The 22,430-nt window shown below is 33.3% G+C and overlaps 2 protein-coding genes and 1 pseudogene across 2 annotated transcripts; 1 reads left to right on the top strand and 2 right to left on the bottom strand.

Annotated features, from left to right (window-relative positions):
• Positions 1-281: 281 nt before the first annotated feature.
• LOC121219374 (protein RALF-like 27) lies at positions 282-1,045 on the bottom strand. The gene has a single exon (XM_041097432.1). It carries the CDS (start codon positions 916-918, stop codon positions 583-585), a length of 336 nt encoding a protein of 111 aa, XP_040953366.1. The 5' UTR covers positions 919-1,045; the 3' UTR covers positions 282-582.
• Positions 1,046-2,814: 1,769 nt separating this feature from the next.
• LOC121219125 (protein RALF-like 27) lies at positions 2,815-3,174 on the bottom strand. The gene has a single exon (XM_041096803.1). The coding sequence runs from the start codon at positions 3,172-3,174 to the stop codon at positions 2,815-2,817; it is 360 nt and encodes a 119-aa protein (XP_040952737.1).
• Positions 3,175-13,798: 10,624 nt separating this feature from the next.
• LOC107955913 (putative receptor-like protein kinase At5g39000) lies at positions 13,799-21,213 on the top strand (annotated as a pseudogene).
• The last annotated feature ends 1,217 nt before the right edge of the window (positions 21,214-22,430 follow it).

Below are 22,430 nucleotides of genomic sequence, written 5' to 3' on the forward strand. Positions count from 1 at the left end.
TTTCCTTCGGTTAAAATACTTGAGAGGTCCCTGTATTATAAGGACTAGATTAAACTATTCTATCTATTATTAAATAGATCAATTTAGTCCCTATATTATTAAAAAAATCAAATAAGTCCAAGTTATAATGGAGTTAATATTTACTATAAAAAAATATATTGAATTTTTTTATTTAATTGCAGTTCAATTTCAAACAAAATATTTCATTTAAAGAACTATAAAAACTTTAAAAATATGAACTCTGTTAAATGGTAAATGATATATATTTTTTAAACAGTAAATGTTAAATCTATTCTAATTTGGTCTTATTTGAATCTTTTCAATAGTACAAAGACTAATTTGATCAAGTCTCTATATTACAAGGACCTCTGAGGTACATTCACCAATTTCTTTCCCATATCTCTGGTTTTTCACACCATACCTTATGATTATGCGAAGAACTCAGTTCTTAAACTCACAATGATTTGTATAAATTCTTTATTAATCACAATATATCTACCAACAGAAGAACAGTAACATCAAAAACCAAACACAAAAACAAAACATCAAACCTTCCATATATTTTTGGTCCTAATTTCTTTTTCATTTGACTCCCCTCTTGCAACGATTATATGTTGTACAAGGCCGATAATCAGGACCTGCAGGTTTTATACAATTCCCATAAATATTCGCATTGCAAACCGGTTGAGGCTGTAACCCTTGATAAGATATAGGAGTAGCTGCAGCAAGGCTCCTTTGTTTCACCTCGGATTCACCGAACAACACCACTTGTTCTTCATCTTCGATGAATTCACCAATTGTTTCATCGTATTTCGTAGTGTTTGGTTTGCTCTCAGGAAAGGCTAAAGATGCTGATTTGGTCACACTGTTGTTGATTAACAGCAAAGAAGCTAATATGAACAATGGAAAATATCCCATTGTTCCTCTTTTGATCTTTTTCTTTTTTCCGATTTGTTTTTCTGAGTTTGTAGGCACTTAAATAAATAATATGTTGTTGGGAGATTATCTATAAGAAAAAGTTGTAAATTGAGGATAAGTAATGAAAGGGTCTGGTTTCATTGATTGGTTTAAGGGTCTTATAGTGGGGGCCTTTGCTATTTCATCTTCAAATTTGGTGGAAGAAAATGACAGTGGTTTTGCTTGACTTGGTCAAGTTTTATTTTTATTTTTTTAAGAAAAACTTGAAAATTAAGATTAAATTACTAATTTTCTAATAACTGATTAGTTCATTCCGATTTGGATTTTTCAATTTTGGTCTAACATTGTTATTTCTTTCTAATTTTGTTGGTGTAACATTTTGAAATAATAAAAAAAAATACTCATTTGGTAATAATGTAAATTGAAAAATAGCGTTATAATGAACCTGGATTTAACAAATTTATTTTAATAGAATTAATAGTTAGATTTGAATTTTGAAATTTAAAAAGTAAAATGACTAAATTTCAAATTCATGAAGAGTATAGGGAATTATGACATATTTGTAAATTAGAGCTTTCGATACTAAAATGCCACATATTGAAATTTAATAGTATTATTAATTAGATTTTAATTTTTGAATTAAGAATTAAAAATAGAGAAGTTAAATTATAAAAATTCAAAGAATATAGGAACTAATGACAAAATTAAACGTTCGATTTTGCATTGACTTTAGTTCGGTTTCCAAAGACTAGTGCAAATCCCCACCAATTTCGGCCAATGCAGGGGGCAAATGGAAATTAGAACACAAAAGGCCATCACTCAGCACCAAGAGTACAATAATTATGGTTTGTCAATACATGGAGTGCTCTGGCATCAGCTCTCTAAGGATAAAAAAAATTAAAATCCATAGTTTTGGTCAGATAAAATGTTTATTGGTTGAATAAGTTTGTGAGTTTTGATTAAAAGTGGTTAGAAATTTATATAAAAAAAAACCAATTTAATCATTAATTTATTTGATTTTTTAACTCAATTCATGGGTCAATTAAACTAACCTCTTATTTCAAGTCAATACCTAATTGATTTCCCATCTAATCGACTTGTCTAACTCAATTCTATTCAACTCAATTCCGATAATCATGACAAAAATAGTAAAACATTGAGTCCCAATAATCACTCTAATATTAACCAAATCCCGTGTTCTGCTTAAAAAAGTCAAATTAATAATTTTAAAAAATAAAATTTAATTACATTATATATGATAAGTATAATGATAAACTCTTAAATAAATGAAATTAGAATCAAAATAAAGTTATTATAAATAAATTGTTTAAAATGTGAGATATAGACATAAAATAAATATAACATCAAAATTATTTATGGATGATTGAACATATTGAAATCAATATGTAATAATTTTAAAAGTTATATAAATCTATAAAATTTAATATGAATATATACATGAGACCTTTTGGAGTTTAAAATTATAAGTATAATATAAATCACGAATAATATATGTTGAATTAATTAAAATTAAAATAATCTAAATATGAAATAAAATAGACTAAAAATCGGGAAATAATCAAAACTAAGTTAAAATAAATTGAGATAAGATTTATGAATAATAAAACTTAAATTTAGAATAATTTAAAAGACAACTCACTAATAAAATTTCATATATTTAATCATCCAAACTAACCCTAAATAGAAAACCAATACCCTTTTAGTTGTTCTTAAAACAATATGCTCCAATTAAAAAATCTACACCTCTTTTGTGTAAGTGTATAGATTATTATGAGAATTATAATAACAAGACTAAGAAAAGCAACATATGAAATTGCTCACTCAAAACATAGATGAAATAAGCTAAAAATAAATTTGACAATCTTGAAAAAATGATTATCGAACTCCTCGCTTGCATCGTGTATACACAGTACAAGGACGATATGATGGACCGATAGGTACAATGCAATTACCGTAGATATTACCATTACAAACCCCCGGCTTCTGAATAGCTCCGTAACATATGTGACGACGACGATTGTATGTTGGTCCTCCTTGAAGGAGACGTTTAGACGAGTGACTGTCTCCGTTTACATTACGGTCACAGTCTTCAGTTACGGTGGAATTGCATAGGGTCGTGGTGACGGCATTGTTTTGATCTAAGAAGAAGGAAGTTTCAAAGGCATATATGGGGAAAACAATAGCAAAGATTGCAAGAGAAACGGAGAGAATTCCTCTTGTGAAATCATTTCCCATTGTTGTTGTTCTTTTTTTCGCTTTGAAATGATAACTTGCATATGCTCCTATATGAGGTTAAGTGATCATCTAATTGATTAGAATTCCTTTTTCTTTTTTCTTTTTATTTCCACTAACTTTACTTTAATGAAGATTGGTATCATCTTTTGCTTTAATAAAGCACACCAATGACATGAGAATATAATATAAAAACATAAAGTAGGTAAATTATTTTCTCTTTTTTTTTTGGAAAGTTAAATTATATTCTTTTTATTGTAATAATTAGGGGAAAAAAAATTGTTTGTAGCATTATTGACTTGACCAAGAGAAAAATACTAACCGATCAATACAAAAAACCAAGCTCCCAGGAAGCCGGTAAATATAACTAATTTTCATAATTAAAAGTGTTCCACAATACAAATATATACATTTTAGAAGAAAAAAATTTAATTTTATGAGTTAAAATCTTTACGTAATCTTATCATAGTACTAACTTGGTACATTTCTATTAAAATAAACATTACTAATTAATATAAAATAGAGATCTCTGCCCGTTTAAGTCGAGTTGAGGTTTGATTTTAAAAACAAATTCAGGCCAAAGTATGAGCCTGGCTTGACTTGACCTATATAAAAAATTCATATTACTATTTAAAATTAGACATGTTCATGGGTTGGATTACTCACCTAAGCCCAAAGGCCCATTCAAAATTTGGGAGGATTTTGGTAAAAATATTAGGTTTGAAAATGAGCTCGGGTAAAAATATTAGGCCCGTTTGAAATATGGATCGGGCTCGAGCTTGAACATTCAAAGTTTGAGTCTGGCCCAAACCGTCCTATTTTTAAGTTTATAATACTTTATATTATGTAATTTATAACATATTAAAAAAACCTATATTAAATATATAACACTACTCTTACGTAAACATTCAAATAATGTTAAGATGACTGTATAAAAATTTTCAATAAATAAAAAGATTATTAAATATAAAATTAAAATGATATAAATATTTTTTTTAAATTAAAAATAATATGTGTAGGCCTAAGATGAGTTTAGGTTAGTCTTTTGTAAATATGAGCAGGTTTGGACAAAATTTTAAACTCATATTTTGAGTCAGGCCGAGCTTGACCAAACATAAAGTATATTAATATCAAGCTTAGGCTCGACACGAATCCAACTCGACCTAGCCCATGAGCATCTTTATTTAAAATTAATAAAATATATAAAAAATTTTATTGATATTTATATATTTTATAATTAAATTTAAATAAAAATATTTTAAAAATCATTTAATTGAAACTTGAGCTAGATTGAAGACAAAAAATCTTATTCAAACTGAACCCAACTCAAACAAAATTGACCGAGTCTAACAATTACCCAATCTATAAACAACTCTACTACAAAAGCTCCATCACCAAACTCACCCTACACACTTCTCACACACATAATCGCTTTATTTTTCCACAAAGAACAATTTTAACAACAAATTTAACTTGGTCGACATTTTCTTCTTAGCTTGATGGCAAGATTAAGGGTTCTTTTGGATAGACGGTGTGTTTATCTGCAGTCAGTGTAAAAATAATGGTGGTGGTGAGAATCTGCAACAGTACTGTAATGTGAAACAAAAAAAAAGGTTAAATACACCACACTGAAAATAAACTCCATCCAAAAGGAACCTAATTATATAAAAGTAAAGTTTTCTTTGAGTAATCTCTTTGTGGCTCATTTGCTGAGCTTCAATTTGTTGCTTTTCTTTAACATGGGCTTTGATTGTGCTAATGCATGGGGGATCCTTGGTGGTAATAATAGGAATTTTTGATGAGCTTTCTGACATTTTCAAAGTGTAGCAAAGAAGGAGGAGGGGGAGGTATCGTCACTTTCTTTTACATATATATATACATATATATATATACATTTTAGGTTTGCAATGACAAATATATATACATATATATATATGCGAATTAGGTGTGCAAGGGAATGTTAAATGTGTTCATTAGATTAATGTGTTTATTTTTGTTTTTTTAGGGTAAGATGCACATTATACATATTTATATACATCAATAGTATGTTTGGCTAGCTTGTAATGTTACTAAAGTCGCATATGTGATTGCATAATAATTATTGTAATATGGTTCAGATGGTTTTATTATGTGCTTGTGCAGAAATTATGAAATGCTATGTTTGATATTTAACTAATGAAATATACGAATGCCATTAATATTAAGGTTATGTGGTTCGAACATTAATCTAAATTAAGTATATGGAATTTGGCTTTGTTGCATATTAGTTGAATTCGAATATGTGGTTATATAGATTATATTAATATGGTCGAAATTTGAAGCTAGTTTGTATATGTGTTATAGTAATAAAGCATGACAAATTTTATCTGGTTACGTGTTCTTTATGTGCAAAAATTTAATTAACATGATTTTGGTGGATGATTGATATTGGATATAGAAGTTGGTACAATCATGTGTATAAAAATGATAAATGACTATGCGAAACTGTGTTTTGTCCGGTAATGTCTCGTAACTCTAATTTAGCGACGGATACGGGTTAGGGGTGTTACAAGTACTCTTGATTCAAAAGGGTATAAATACACAGCTAAAAGGGGGGTTTTTAATATTTCCAAAGGTTCCCTCGTTGTGATGAAAGGGAAGAGAAAGACTGCCAAGTTATATGTTTTGCAGAATTGGCATGGCAGAATTGAGCAAAAGAGGACTTCTTGATAGGCAAGGATTTTGCAAACTGAAGTTCTGTGAGCACTGCATTTTTGGGAAGCAAACAAGAGTTCGATTCACCACAGGAATCCATAACACGAAGGGAACATTGGAGTATATTCATTTTGATTTGTGGGGGCCATCCAGAGTGCTTTCGAGAGGTGGAGCTAATTATATGCTAACTTTTATTGATGATTTTTTCAGAAAATTTTAGGCGTTCTTCTTGAAGTAGAAAAGTGATGTGTTTTCCGCATTTAAGTCTTGGAAAACTATGATTGAAAAACAGACTGGAAAACAAATAAAATACATCCGCACAGATAATGACTTAGAGTTATGTTCTGATGAGTTTAATAAACTGTGCAAGTCAGAAGGGATCGTGAGACTCATGACTCTTGATAGTTCGTCATACTTCACAACAAAACGGCGTTACAGAGCGAATGAATAGAACGATCATGGAGAAGGTTCGATGTATGTTGTCAAATGTCAATTTACCAAAGTCATTTTGGATCGAAGCAGCCTCTACTGTATTTTTTTGATCAATCGATCTCCATCCATTGCCATTGAGAAAAAGACTCCACAAGAGGTATGGTCTGGTAATCTTGCTGACTATTCTGATTTAAAGATCTTTGGGTGTCCTGCATATGCTCACGTTGATAATGGAAAATTAGAATTGAGATCCATTAAATGTGTTTTTATTGGTTATAAAGCTAGTGTAAAAGGGTATAAGTTATGGTGTCCTGAAAATAAAAAAGTTGTGATTAGCAGAGATGTTTTTGATAAAACTGCTATGCTACCTAACTTATCTCTTAAAGACTCTTCAAATAAAGAAAATCAAAAGCAATTGAGCATCAGATTAATCCAAAATCTACAACAGAGTAGGCTCCTCAAGCCAGTACAAAAATCTAAAATAGAGTTGCTTCTTCACCACAATACTCTATCGCCAAAAATAGAATTAGAAGAGAAATTAAACCTCCAAAGAAGTATGTTGAGGTTGATCTAGTTGCTTATGCTTTAAATGTGGCTGAAGATATAGATGCAAACCAAGAGTCATCTAATTATTCTGATGCGGTTAGCTATGAAGACTCAGAAAAGTGGATGTTTGTTATGCAAGAGGAGATGGAATCACTTCACAAAAACAAAACATGAGATCTTGTGAAACTTCCTAAAGGTAAAAAGGTTGTTCATTATAAATGAGTGTTTAAAAAGAAAGAAGGGACTCTAGGAGTTGAAGAACCCATATATAAAGTAAGACTTGTTGCAAAGGGTTCAGTCAAATTCCAGGAGTGGACTTCACAGATGTGTTCTCCCAATTTGTGAAGCATAGTTCGATTCGGGTTTTGCTTGGTATTGTGGTCATGCATGATTTGGAGCTTGAATAGTTAGATGTAAAAACTGTATTTTTACATGGAGAACTTGAGAAGGATATTTACATGCAACAACCAGAGGGTTTTACAAACTTAGAAAACGAGGACTATGTTTGCTTACTGAAAAAGTCCCTTTACGGTTTGAAACAGTCACCAAGATAGTGGTATAAGAGGTTTGATTCATTTATGTCTTCTCATGACTTTAAAAAAAGTAGCTTTGACAGTTGTGTTTACTTTAAGAAAAACAGTGATGGTTCTTTTGTGTATCTACTCCTTTATGTTGATGACACGTTGATAGTAGCAAAAGATAAAGGAAAGATAAGAAAGGTCAAAGCCTAACTAAGTAAAGAATTTGAGATGAAAGATTTGGGACTAGAAAAGAAGATACTTGGTATGGAGATTCTCAGAGATAGAAAAGTAAGTAAATTGTACCTAAGTTAGAAGTGGTATATTGAGAAAGTTCTTTGCAGATTCAATATGCAGAATGCTAAGCCTGTTAGTACTCATTTAGCATCCCATTTCAGACTTTCATCAGCTTTGTCTTCATAATTAGATGATGAGATTGAGTACATGTCACATGTTCCATACTCTAATGCAGTGGGATCTCTCATGTATGCTTGGTTTGTTCACGTCTAGATTTATCATATGCAGTCAGTGCAGTTAGCAAATAAATGGTGAATCTTGTAAAGAACATTAGAAAGCAGTTCAGTGGATTTTAAGATATTTACGAGGTACTCCTGATGTTTGCTTACAGTTTGGAAGAACTAGAGATTGAGTCATTGGGTATGTTGATGCTGATTTTGCTGGAGACCTTGACAAAAGAAGATCTCTCACAGGTTATGTCTTTACAATCGGAGGTTGTGCAATCAGTTGGAAAGCCACTTTGCAAACTACAGTTGCTTTGTCTACCACTGAAACTGAGTACATGGCAATTACTGAGGCTTGTAAAGAAGCTATTTGGTTGAAAGGACACTTTAGTGAACTTAATAAAGACCTTCAAATCAATATAGTATTTCGTGATAGTCAGAGTGCCATCTTCCTTACAAAAGATCAAATATTTCATGAGAGAACAAAACACATTGATATTTGGTATCATTTTGTTCATGATATTATTGCTCGTAGTGATATTTTTGTGAGCAAAATTAGTACTCATGAAAATCCTGCAAATATGATGACTAAGTCACTTCCTATAACCAAGTTTGAGCATTGCCTAAACTTGATTGGTGTTCATTGTTGAAGTTAAACCCTTAAGGGGTTTTATGGAAGAGGTGTAGAAATTGTTCATTGAGATTTCGTGATGAAGAACTTGTTCGTAGAGAATTCGTGTCAAGGTGGAGATTGTTAGAGTTGTGTGACCCAAATTCTAGGAGATTACTTGCAAGTCAAGTTAAACAAAATATATCTTATTTCTAGAAGATTTAGTATTTATGAGTATAATATATTTAACATTTATTGGCATAATATATTTGATTTTGATTAGAATTAGGTTTTTTTTCAACCTATAAATAGATGTAGTCGAAACTCCTCTTCAAATCATTCGAATTCAACATAGGGAATTTTCTTCTCCTTTGCCCGTGGTTTTTTCCCGAAAGGGTTTCCACGTAAAATCTGTGTTCTTTATTTTTATTTCTCTTTTCTTTGTAATATATTGTCATTACCGATGTTCTATTTTCATAGTGTATAGATTATTATGAGAATTATAATAACAAGATTAAGAAAAGCAACATATAAAATTGCTTACTCAAAACATAGATGAAATAAGCTAAAAACAAATTTGACAATCTTGAAAAACTGATTACCGAACTCCTCGCTTGCATCGTGTATACACAATACAAGGACGATATGATGGACCGATAGGTACAATGCAATTACCGTAGATGTTACCATTACAAACCCCCGGCTTTTGAATAGCTCCGTAACATATGTGACGACGACGATTATATGTTGATCCTCCTTGAAGGAGACGTTTAGATGATTGACTATCTTTGTTTACATTACGGCTACAATCTTCGGTTACAGTGGAATTGCATAGGGTGGTGGTGACGGCATTGTTTTGATCTAAGAAGATGGAAGTTTCAAAGGCATATATGGGGAAAACAATAGCAAAGATTGCAAAAGAAACAGAGAGAAATCCTCTTGTGAAATCATTTCCCATTGTTGTTGTTATTTTTTTTTCCCTTTGAAATGATAATTTGCATATGCTCGTTTAAGTGATCATCTAATTCATTAGAATTCCTTTTGCTTTTTATTTTTATTTCCACTAACTTTGCTTTAATGAAGATTGGTATCATCTTTTGCTTTAATAAAGCACACCAATGACATGAGAATATAATATAAAAACATAAAGTAGGTAAATTATTATTATTTTTTTGGAAAGTAAAATTCTTTTCTTTTTATTGTAATAATTAGGGAAAAAAATTGTTTGTATCATCATTGACTTGACCAAGAGAAAAATACTAACCGATCAATACAAAAAACCAAGCTTCTAGGAAGCCGGTAAATATAACTAATTTTCATAATTAAAAATCTTTACTTAATCTTATCATAGTACTAACTTGGTACATTTCTATTAAAATAAACATTACTAATTAATATAAAATAGAGATCTTGATCCGTTTAAGTCGAGTTGAGGTTTGATTTTAAAAACAAATTCAAGTCTAAGTATGAGCCTGGCTCGACTTGATCTATTTAAAAAACTCATATTACTATTTAAAATTAGACTTATTCATGGGTTGGGCTACTCGCCTAAGCCCAAAGGCCCATTCAAAATTTAGGAGGGTTTGGGTAAAAATATTATGTCAGAAAATGAGCTCGGGTAAAAAGATTAGGCCCGTTTAAAATATGGACCGGGCTCGGGCTTGAACATTCAAGGTTTGAGTCTGGCCCGAACTGACCCATTTTTTAAGTTTATAATACTTTACATTATGTAATTTATAACATATTAAAAAATAAACCTATATTAAATATATAATACTACTCTTATTTAAACATTAAAATAATGTTAAGATGACTATATAAAATTTTTCAATAAATAAAAAAATTATTAAATATAAAATGAAAATGATATAAATATTTTTAAAAAATTTAAAAATAATATGGGCGGGCCTAAAATGAGTTTGGGTTAGTCTTTTGTAAATATGAGCGGGCTTGGACAAAATTTTGAACCCATATTTCGGGTCGGGCCGAGTTTGAGCAAACATAAAGTATATTAATATCAAGCTTAGGCTCGACACGAATCCAACTCGACCTAACCCATGAGCATCTTTATTTAAAATTAATAAAATATATAAAATTTTTATTGATATTTATATATTTTATAATTAAATTTAAATAAAAATATTTAAAAATCATTTAATTGAAACTTGAGCTAAACTGAAGACAAAAAAATCTTATTCAAACTGAACCCAACTCAAACAAAATTGACCGAGTAACAGATTACACAATCTATGAACAAGTCTACTACAAAAGCTCCATCACCAAACTCACCCTACACACTTCTCACAAGCATAATCACTTTATTTTTCCACAAAGAACAAATTTAATAACAAATTTAACTTGGTCGACATTTTCTTCTTAGCTTGATGGCAAGATTAAATGTTCCTTTGAATAGATAGTGTGCTTAACTGCTGCCAGTTAAAAAATAATGATAGCGGTGAGAATCTGCAATAGTACTGTAATGTAAAACAAAAAAAGAAAAAGCTAAATACATCACACTAAAAATAAACTCCATCCAAAAAGACCCTAATTATATAAAAGTAAAGTTTTCTTTGATTTTGAATTTGATAAATATTATGTGCATTTTATCTTATAGAGTAAGCTGCCCTACTTGTTTCACCATTAACGAAGTTTCGTTGTACTAAAAACGAACATTTATTTTGTACGATTAAATGCATTAAAATTTTAAATGTTTTGAATTTAATGTTTCTTTATTGGATTGTGAGGTATGAATGACGAAGAATAGTCCCATTCAACCCCAAACAGATAAAACCGTATAATTATAATAAATTTTGATTAAAAGAATTATATATATACATAAAATTTTTATAAAATTTTAATTTTAATTTAGCTATAGATAATTAAACACAAACTAAATATATTTATATTTATATTGCACAATCATTTGTACATGCAATAAAAATTAAAAAATGATCTCATGTTAATAATAATATTAATGATTCCTAAAATTTCAATCACAATTAAAATATTATAAATACTTTCAAAGTTGCATAAGAGAGAAAAAATTATTAAATGGGGAAGAATTTCATAATTGCAAGTCAAAAGAAAATCCAACAGTTCATCAATCCCTTAGATAAAAATTTGAAAATTCCTCCGACAACTTTTGATTAGTAGTTTTAAAGAATTCAAGAATAAGGTGAACTACAATGTTAAACCATCCATAGAACCTTTATTCATAATTTAAAAAATAATATATGCTTAAACAGAATCCAATTCATATCTTTCTTATGGTACATCAATGCTATCCAAATTAAAATTCAATCCTCTTATATAGCTATTCTTTTGAAAAGGTGAGTAAGCATTTGCAAAATATATTTATTTCAGCAAGCAGGAATCAAAAGCAAACCAAGCCTACATTGCTTTGGCATTACTAGTAAAATCACGACCAATTAGTACAAGAAAAGCCAAATGGTTCAATGATTGTCACGCTTGCATCGGTTATAGACAGTGCAAGGGCGGTTGTCCTCACCGACTGGCTTTATACAATCGCCGTATTTATCGGCCTTGCAAACCGGTTGCCTCGGAAGACTTCCATAAGAAATATTCTCTCCCTTCAGAGGGCTGATCATCGTGTTCATTGTGACACGATCTGATAGGTCAGGTCGGGTCGTAACAATATCAACGCTTCGAGCTTCAATCTGGTCAGGTTCTTCTTCCTCGAAGTAGCGAGTAATCTCTTTGTGGCTTGTTTGCTGAGCTTCAATTTGTTGCTCTTCTTTATCATGGGCTTTGATTTTGCTAATGCATGGGGGATCCTTGGTGGTAACATTAGGAATTTTTGATGAGCTTTCTGACATTTTCGAAGTGTAGCAAAGGAGGAGGAGGAGGAGGTATCGTCACTTTCTTTTACTCTATGATTTACAACATAACTTATTATATAAGCCTTTGCATTGGGTCCCTATCATCTGATTATCTTAAAAAGTATTATGCCATTCACGAGTTAAATTATTTGTCTAAATTTGAAGGCATGTTCAAAATATAAAAAAAAGTTTAGATAAAAGTACTTGATTAAAAAAAAAGTTTAGGTAAAAAAATTAAGCATGTTTAGAATATAAACCGAACTTGAGCTTTAACATTTAAGGCCCTAGCTTGACTTAATCCGTTTTATGCTTTTGTAATATATATTATATAATGGATATCACATAAAATTATATATAATAGTACAATACTATGTAAACATTAAAAATATGTTAAGTTGTGTAAATTTAATTTTTTTAATAAAAGGAAAAAATTTTAAAATAGGTTTAGATTATTCATTTACAAATATTAATGGACTTGAACTAAATTTTAGGTTCATGTTTCGAGTTTGGCCGAGCTTGGCTAACATTAAGTGTATTAATATCATACATAAATCCAAGTTGAACCTAACCAGGCCCCTGAACACCTCTAATTGAGTCTAAATTTATTTAAATATTTTGTTTTTTTATCATTTTAAAATATAAAATATTTTAAAGTTGACTAATTATGATACTAATGATCTTATATACTTTTATTAATTTGTGGATTGAAATTTCAAATTTTAAAAAATATAGAGACTAAAAATAATCAAATTAAAGAATATTGATTAAATCCACAACTAATCCATAGTACGAGACTAACAACAAAATTTGATCTAATGGATTTAATTGTTATTGTATGTATTAAAACTAAAATTTCAAATATATATATATAAAAGAACTAAAAATGAGCAAATTAAATCATAAATATTGAAGTCGCAACTTACACATACTATAAAAATTAAGTAGAAATTAATGACAAAATTTTATCTTTATTTTATGCTTATGATGGAGTTTTTAAATTTTATGAACACAAAATTAGATTTTTTTTATAAAATAATAATTCAAACTCAGTCTATTCTAAAAAGAAAGTGAGGATTCTACCAATATGTTACAAATTAAGGTTGAAACATATAATTAGATTGTTGTAACAAATATGTTTTCCTTTAGTGATAAATTTGTCACGAATATGTTTAGTGATTAATTTATTATTAATATTTTAACATGGTGTACAAAATACATTAATTTGTTAATTTAATCTGTTGCGTTTAAAATCTTTATAAATTTGAGTATTTAATTTATTAATTAAGGATGTTATTATATCTTGGAGGTTGTGAAATTGTATAATAATTTAAGTGAGATTATGTTATATATAAGATTCCCAGGGTTATCACATTAGATTTTTTGTGAAAGAAGGGGATGGTTGAGGTAGGTACAAAACGAAAAGCATTCCACATGTGCCTCTATCTATCTTCTTTATTAAAGATAATAATTAAAAATAGCACTCCACTCCAAAAGCTAACTATTATTATTCCATAGGAGAAATTTGAAACTAGTGAAGCTTCTTGGTTTTGGTGCACACCTTTAGAGCAATTTAGGTAGGGAGTTGTTCAGATTTAATCAAATTTTCTTGGCCTCACCAGCTATGGGTGAAGATTCACCAGCCTATAAACCAACTGATTATATTCTCCTCGACTGTGGTGCACCTTCATCATCAAATTCAGTATCAGAAGATGGCCGAAAGTGGGCCACTGATGAACGATCCAAATTTTCTACCTTTAATTCTGAGAGCGCTTCATTTGTGTCCAAAGCCTCCAGGCAAGATCATTCTGTTACTCGAGTTCCTTATATGACTGCTAGAATATTTCGTGAAAAATTCACCGACAGTTTTCCAGTATCAGCTGGTCTCAAGTTTCTACGTTTCTGTTTCTACCCGGTCCAATACTCTGGCTTTGATGCAACTACTTCTTTCTTCTCTGTTACAGCCAACGATCACCTTCTCCTCAATAATTTCAGTGCCTATTTAACACTTTCTGCTGTAGATGGTCAGCCACCCTCGTTGAGTAAAGAGTTTATGGTACCATGTTTCGGAACCGAGAAGCTGACTGTTACCTTTTCGCCATCGCCAAACTCTTTGGCTTTTGTAAACAGTATTGAAGTTGTTTCCATTCCGAAGAACATGTATGTAAAGCACCAAGAAGATTCTGTATCTTTATAAATAGTAAAATTCCCTTTGACATTCCTGATGCTACTGCTTTCGAAACTGTGTATCGTCTAAACGTTGGTGGAGCAACCGTGGCTAACGTCCATGATACCGGAATGTTTCGAACATGGCATGACGATTCGCCTTATATCTTAGGAGCTGCATTGGGAACTGTTCCTTCTCAATTTAATGTTACGATCAAGTACTCCCAAGACACCCCAGCATATACAGCTCCGGCTGTTGTCTACACCACGTCAAGAACAATGGGTAGGGATCCATATATCAATATGAATTACAATCTGACATGGAACTTTGATATTGATGGTGGCTTCAACTACCTCCTTAGGCTCCATTTCTGCGAGACTGAATTACAAAGGTAGGTCAACGAGTCTTTCACATATTCATCAACAATCAAACGGCTGAGCGTAATGCCGATGTGATTTATGTTGGAACAATGGCAGCAGCAACAAAGAGATTTGCAAGCAGAAGCAAGAGTAATCGAAGCAGAAAAACAACAAGCAGAGCAGCAAGCAAGAAAGTTGAATGTACAGCAAGAATTGTAACTGAACATTACATTTTTTTCATTCCAAATTTTTGAAATAAAAAGGAGTTACAATTTGTTCATTTGATAGTTACCTACTAATCTAACTGCCTCCACTAATTTACAACCAATGTAAGTTAAAGTCAAATACAAAATGAGCTGCCATATCAGCTTTTACATCAGCTATCTAATCACTAACTTAATCCTACTAACTATTAAAGCTAGTTACAATCAAACTGAACTAAATTACATCAAAACAAAACAGCAATGTCAGTTGCTTCATTTGGTCCAAAAACCATTCGTGCGCGCCAAGCAAAATAAGCTGAGCTTGATAGCTGCTGGTCTCGACAGTAGCATGCTTCCGGCTCCATGTTGCATTGCAGTCCAGCTTTCAACACTCCTCCTTGGACTGTATGCAACACATTCCAATTGCACTTCCCAAAGATTCAAATCGAGCAGCCCCTAAAGGCTTGGTCATTATGTCAGCCAATTGTGCCCCTGAGCTGCAATGCACAAGGCTGACTTCCTTTGCTTGTTCAGCTTCTCTAACAAAATGCAGTTTGATTTTAAAATGCTTAGTCTTACCATGGAACACAGGGTTCTTGGCTATCGCAACTGCAGACTGATTATCCACCCAAATTTCAGTTGCTTCATCTTGAGTTTCATTAAGGTCATGAAGCAGCTTCCTTAGCCAAATGGCCTGATTAACTGTTCCTGCTGCAGTAATGTACTCTGCTTCAGCTGTGGACTGAGCAACAGTTTGTTGCTTCTTTGAACTCCAACAAAACATGCCCGATCCAAGTGTGAAGAAGTATCCAGAGGTACTCTTCATGTCATCGAGGGATCCTGCCCAATCACTATCAGAGTAACCTTCTAATTTCAGTTCCTTCCCACTTTCAAACATTACACCAAAGTTAGTTGTGCCTTTGATATATCTAAGGACCCTTTTTGCAGCTTTCAAATGTGCCTCATTGCAACAATGCATGAATCTCGATAACAGGCTAACACCAAACATGATGTCTGGCCTGGTTGCTGTTAGATACAACAGACAACCAACTAGGCTTCGATAATGCCTCTCATTAACCCTTTGCTGATCACCATTGCTGGTTAATTTTTCACCCTGTGCCACTGGTGTACTTACTGCTTTACAATTTTGCATGCAAAATTTGCCAAGAATCTTCAAGGCAAATGTTTGTTGGCTGATGAAGATGCCCCGATTAGACTGGTGAACTTCCATGCCAAGGAAGTAAGTCATGACCCCTAAATCTGTCATCTCAAACACTTGCTGCATTTGAATCTTGAACTCATCAATGAGCTCAACTTTGCTCCCTATCACTAACAAGTCATCCACATACAAGGAGACAATCAGCAAGGTTTCAAATTCTGACCTCTTAACATACAGAGTAGGTTCACTAAGGCTCTTCACAAATCCAAGCTTGGTCAGATAAGCATAAACTCTGTCATACCAGGCCCTTGGTGCCTGTTTCAGGCCATAGAGGGCCTTTCTTAACTTGTACACTTTGTCTTCATGTCCAGCAACTTCAAAACCTTCAGGTTGCTCAATGAAGATCTCCTCCTTGAGAAAACCATTCAGGAATGCAGATTTGACATTCAATTGGTGAACTTTCCACTGCTTCTGAGCTGCTAAAGCAAACAGTAGCTTGATTGTGTCCAGTCTTGCCACTGGAGCAAAAGTCTCCAAGAAGTCCACACCATACTGCTGACTGTAACCCTTCACTACAAGCCTGGCTTTGTGCTTGTTCAGTGAGCCATCAGCATTGTACTTGGTCCGGTACACCCATTTAACCCCAATAACCTTCTTATTTTCTGGTCTGCTCACCAACTCCCATGTTTCATTTTTATTGATCATTTCCAGCTCAGCTTCCATAGCTTCCATCCAGCTTCTGTCCTTGGCAGCCTCTTCAAAGTCTGAGGGCTCAATCACAGCAACATTGCACCTCTGATAGACATCAGCCAAAGTTCTGGTGCCCCTCACTGGTGTGTTATCTACAGCATCTTCACTTGGTTCATCTTCAGTAGGCTCAGCAACCAAGTCCAACTGATCCATTTCAAACATGTTAGCTTCAGCACTATTCCAATTCCACACCTTTTCTTCATCCAACAAAGATTCCTGGAGTGGCCCTGCTCTCGAGCTTGGTTCTCTTTTCCACTGGAACAAGAGCATAACACACACAACCAAACACTTTCAAGTGTGTTACTACTGGTTTAACTCTATGCCAAGCCTCATAAGAAGTCTTATCCTTGACTGCTCTAGTTGGCTGTCTATTGAGCAGATACACTGAGGTGTTAACTGCCTCAGCCCAAAACTGACTTGGAAGCTTGCCTTGAAACAAGAGGCACCTGGCCATGTTCAGCACAGTCCTATTCTTCCTCTCACAGACTCCATTCTGTTGAGGAGTATAAACTATTGTGAGCTGATGATGAATCCCATCACTGTCACAAAGCTTTTGAAATCTCTCAGACACATATTCAAAGCCATTATCAGTCCTCAAAGCTCTAATTTTACAGCTTGACTGATTTTCAGCATAAGCCTTGAATTTACAGAAGGCTTCAAACACTTCTGACTTTTGCCTCAAGAAGTAGACCCAGCACAACCTTGTCAAATCATCTATAAACAGGGCAAAGTACCTGTTCTCACTGATTGAAGGTGTTCTCATAGGACCACAAACATCAGAGTGCACCAATTCGAGCTTGTTTTGAGCTCTCCAAGCACTATCAGCAGGAAAAGGCAGTCTAGCCTGCTTACCAAGCTGACAAACCTCACAAACATTCCCACTAACCTCAACTTTTGAAATGCAATCAACCAAATTCAGCCTATGTAGCAGATCAAGCGATCTGAAATTGGCATGGCCTAGTCTCCTATGCCACAAGTCAGTGCTGTCAGCAAGGCTGGTGTATGCCTTTCTTTCTACTTGGCTAACATCCAGCATGAAGCATCTATCGGTCATGGAGACTGAGATTAACTCTAGACCATTCATGTCTTGAACAGTACAGCAACCATCCTTAAAAACCAATGTATAGCCCTTTTCAACTAATTGGCCTACACTAAGCAAATTCTGGTCTAAGTCAGGTACAAAAAACACATCTGAGATCAGCTTGTTACCTGAACCAGTGCTAACCAGCACACTGCCCTTGCCCTTAGCCTCAATCAGCTTGCCATCTCCAATTCTGATCCTAGAGTGGAAGCTTCTGTCTAAGCCCTTGAACAACTTCTCATCTGCTACCATATGGTGTGAGCAGCCACTGTCTAGTAGCCAATCATTACTGGTTTTTTTGTGCCAACAAAACAGGTTGCTGTAAACACATGCTCCTCCTGAGCTTGCATGTCCTCAGCTGGTCTAGCTTGTTGTAGAGCAGCCTCCCTTGGTTTACCTTTGCATACCTTCTCTACATGACCAAACTGCTTGCACTTTCTGCACTGAATATCTGGCCTAAACCAGCAATATTTTTCTGAATGTGTTGTCTTCTTGCAGTGAACACATGGTGGAAACACCCTTTTTGCTTCATCTCTTCCTGACTTGGCCTTTCTATTGTGCCAAGGCTTCTTGCCTTTTGCATTCATGCTTGAGCCTTCACTGGCTTTAGCCTGGAAAGCAGCTTCAGGATTCTCCTCCTGCCTATTTGCCCTCCTTTGCTCAAGTGCATACAGGGAGTTTATCAGCCCAGACAATGAAATGGCTGATAAGTCCCTCGATTCCTCAAGTGAAGAGATTTTAGACTCAAATTTCTCAGGGAGAGTTGTAATAACCTTTTCAACAACTCTGCTCTCTGTGAAGTCCACTCCCAGGAGCCTAATGCTGTTGACAATGGCCATTATCCTGTCTGAGTACTGCTTGATGGTCTCAGACTCCTTCATCCTCAAATTTTCAAAATCTCTCCTAAGGTTGATCACTTGCTGTTGCCTTGTCTTGTCAGTCCCCATGAACTCCTCCTTCAGCTTCTCCCAAGCCTGTTTTGGTGAGTCACAGGCCATGATACGAGTGAATATCACATCAGAGACTCCATTTTACAAGCAGGCCATAGCCTTATGCTTCTTGGCTCGCTCCTCAGCATGCTGCCTCATCTGTGCAATGGTGGGATTGGCTCTCAATGGAGGTGGTTCAGCATCATTCTCAATCACACTCCAAAGATCGTGTGCCTGAAGATAAGTCTTCATTTTAACTATCCAAATGTGATAGTTTTCTCCAGTGAACACTGGTGGAGGTGGTGGAGTGAAACTCATCTTGCTAGACTGAGTTTAAGTGCTTCGATCCTTTTTAGTTTTAAGCTTTGCTGTAGATTTTAAATTGAAATCAACAGAATGCATGCAAAGGCCCCTTAAAGACTCGGGCTCATGATACCATTTGTTGGAACAATGGCAGCAGCAACAAAGAGATTTGCAAGCAGAAGCAAGAGTAATCGAAGCAGAAAAACAACAAGCAGAGCAGCAAGCAAGAAAGTTGAATGTACAGCAAGAATTGTAATTGAACATTACATTTTTTTCATTCCAAATTTTTGAAATAAAAAGGAGTTACAATTTGTTCATTTGATAGTTACCTACTAATCTAACTGCCTCCACTAATTTACAACCAATGTAAGTTAAAGTCAAATACAAAATGAGCTGCCATATCAGCTTTTGCATCAGCTACCTAATCACTAACTTAATCCTACTAACTATTAAAGCTAGTTACAATCAAACTGAACTAAATTACATCAAAACAAAACAGCAATGTCAGTTGCTTCATTTGGTCCAAAAACCATTCGTGCGCCAAGCAAAATAAGCTGAGCTTGATAGCTGCTGGTCTTGACAGTAGCATGCTTCCGGCTCCATGTTGCATTGCAGTCCAGCTTTCAATAATTTATTGGAGTGGCGGTAAAGGCATTCCAGTTTATAAAGATTATGTTTTGTTGATTCCAAGTGAAGGTTCAAGTAAGCAAACTCTATGGCTAGCATTTCACCCTAGCGAAAAGGCGAAGTTTCCTGATGCAATCCTAAACGGTTTAGAGATTTTTAAACTCAACAAATCAAACGGTAGTCTTGCAGTGCCAAATCTGGAATCGAGTTCGATCCTTGCATCACTAAAACCAGAGAACAAGCAACCAAAGAAGGGCAAAAAGCTGTTAATGAAGATCGTCATTGGAGTTTCCCTAGGCTGCACAGTAACCGTATCACTTTCCCTTCTACTTTCCTTGATTTTGTGGCGAAAAAATCGTTGTTCTTATTACAGAAGAAAATCAATGGAACGAAGAAAAGCTTCACCATTGCCAGACCAACTATGCAAGTGTTTTACATTGGCCGAAATCCAAGCAGCAACCAACAACTTCGACCATGCTTTTGTCATGGGACGCGGTGGATTCGGTAATGTCTACAAGGGAATAAAAAGTGAAGTGGCAATCAAGCGATTAAAGTCACAGTCTCAGCAAGGAGCACGAGAGTTTTGGACAGAAATCCAACTACTTTCTCAGCTTCGATATGTTAATCTCGTCTCTCTGATCGGCTATTGCAACGACAACAATGAAAAGATTCTTGTCTATGAGTATATGACCAATGGAACTCTTCGTGATCATCTCTATAACACTGAAAAAGCTCCTCTCACCTGGAAACAGAGATTGGAAATTTGTATCGGTGCAGCTCATGGATTAGATTACCTTCATTCAGGAGCAGTTCATAGAGTCATTCATCGGGACATTAAGAGCAATAACATTTTGCTGGATGAGGACTATGTGGCTAAAGTCTCTGATTTTGGCTTGTCTAAAATGAGTCAAATTAGCACGACAAATGATCCAATTAGAACCGTGGTGAAGGGAACTTTTCGCTACATGGATCCTGAATACTACAGGCGCCAACAATTAACCGAGAAATCAGATGTCTACTCTTTTGGAGTGGTACTATTCGAAGTGTTGTTTGCTAGACCGGTAGTGGATTCAAAATTAGAATATTCACAGATCAGTTTAGCCAATTGGGCACGGAAGTGTATTGGGAATGAGAGTATTGATGAAAGCATCGACTCTTTTCTAAAAGGTAAAATTTCACTCAACTGTTTAAGAACATATGTCAAAATTGCAGAAAATTGTATCCGTGAAAATGGCTGCGAAAGGCCGTCCATGAATGATGTAGCTCGAAGACGTGAATTTGCTCTGCAACTGCAAGAAATTGAGAATGTTGAACAAGTTTGTCAAGTTAGTGATGGAGCTCAGTCTCAAGTCAATAGAAATATCTAGTTATATCACAATAAATGAATCAAATGTCCATTTGTGCTTTAATTATTTTTTTATGAGACAAACATTCATGGCTAATTGATTCATGATATTTACACAGAGAAATATTCAAACCTAAAATATAAATTATAAGATAAATTATACTGTCGATAATCAATTTTAATAAGTTTTCATTTTGAATATATATAAAAAAAAATCATTTTAGGCACTATTGTTAACAGTTGTTTTCATTTTGACTGCTCATAGTTGATTTTATGTTTTGTACACCCATTATAGTCACCAAACTCTAATAAGTTTTTACTTATTTTGTCTTTTTAATTTGATTTTTATTTTTTTAGAATTAATTTTAATTTTCAGTAAAATGAGAAAAATTATTTTACCTTTTTAATTTCTATTTTTTTATAATTAAATTTAATATTTTTTTAAATTGAACCTTTTTATTGTAATAGGAGAAAACTTGGAATTTTATAGGAAATTACCTGAATTTTTATAGAAAACGTTTGGGTTTATAAAAGGAAAGCCCAATTTATCATTTTAATTTCATTTCCCCCTCTTTTAAAATAAAATTTAGTCTTTTTTTCAATGGATTACTTTGTCATTTACTGGGGATAGAGTTACATGGAAAAATTTAGGTTTATTTATGTAGCTTTATAATTCAATTCCATGTAAAAATATATATATTTTAAAATAAAATTAATTTTGAAGAAAAAAACTGAGTGATCAATATAAAAATTTATTAAAGTTTGGTGACTAAAATAAGTGTACAATAACATTGAATTAACGGTAAGGGACCAAAATAAAAATGAGTTTTAATAGGAGTGCCTAAAATAAAAATTTTTATTTTACAGTGACAAAAATAAAAATGTATAAAAATCAGGTGACAAACCTAAAATTTATAGAGAGAGTCCCATGTTGGTGCCTAACTTTTGTGTGTTTTATATTAGTTTTTAAATAACTGACTGGTTAGCAAGAATTTAGGTATCATTACAAATTAGGAGAGGAGATGAACGTTGGTTTTTGAGGTGTCACTAAAAGGTTTAATCATGACTCCCTTGTGTTGTTGGCGTTGTCAAGAATATTTATATCTATAAATTTTAGAGACTTGAGTTCTGTAAAATTTTATTTTGGTTATTTTGAGATATTTTGATTTTTGATTAAAATATTTTATAAGATATATTTCGTGAGTACGCAACGTTGTTATGTTTTAGAAAGTTAAAAGC

This window comes from Gossypium hirsutum, chromosome D07 (assembly GCF_007990345.1).
Source record: "Gossypium hirsutum isolate 1008001.06 chromosome D07, Gossypium_hirsutum_v2.1, whole genome shotgun sequence".
NCBI lineage: Eukaryota > Viridiplantae > Streptophyta > Magnoliopsida > Malvales > Malvaceae > Gossypium > Gossypium hirsutum.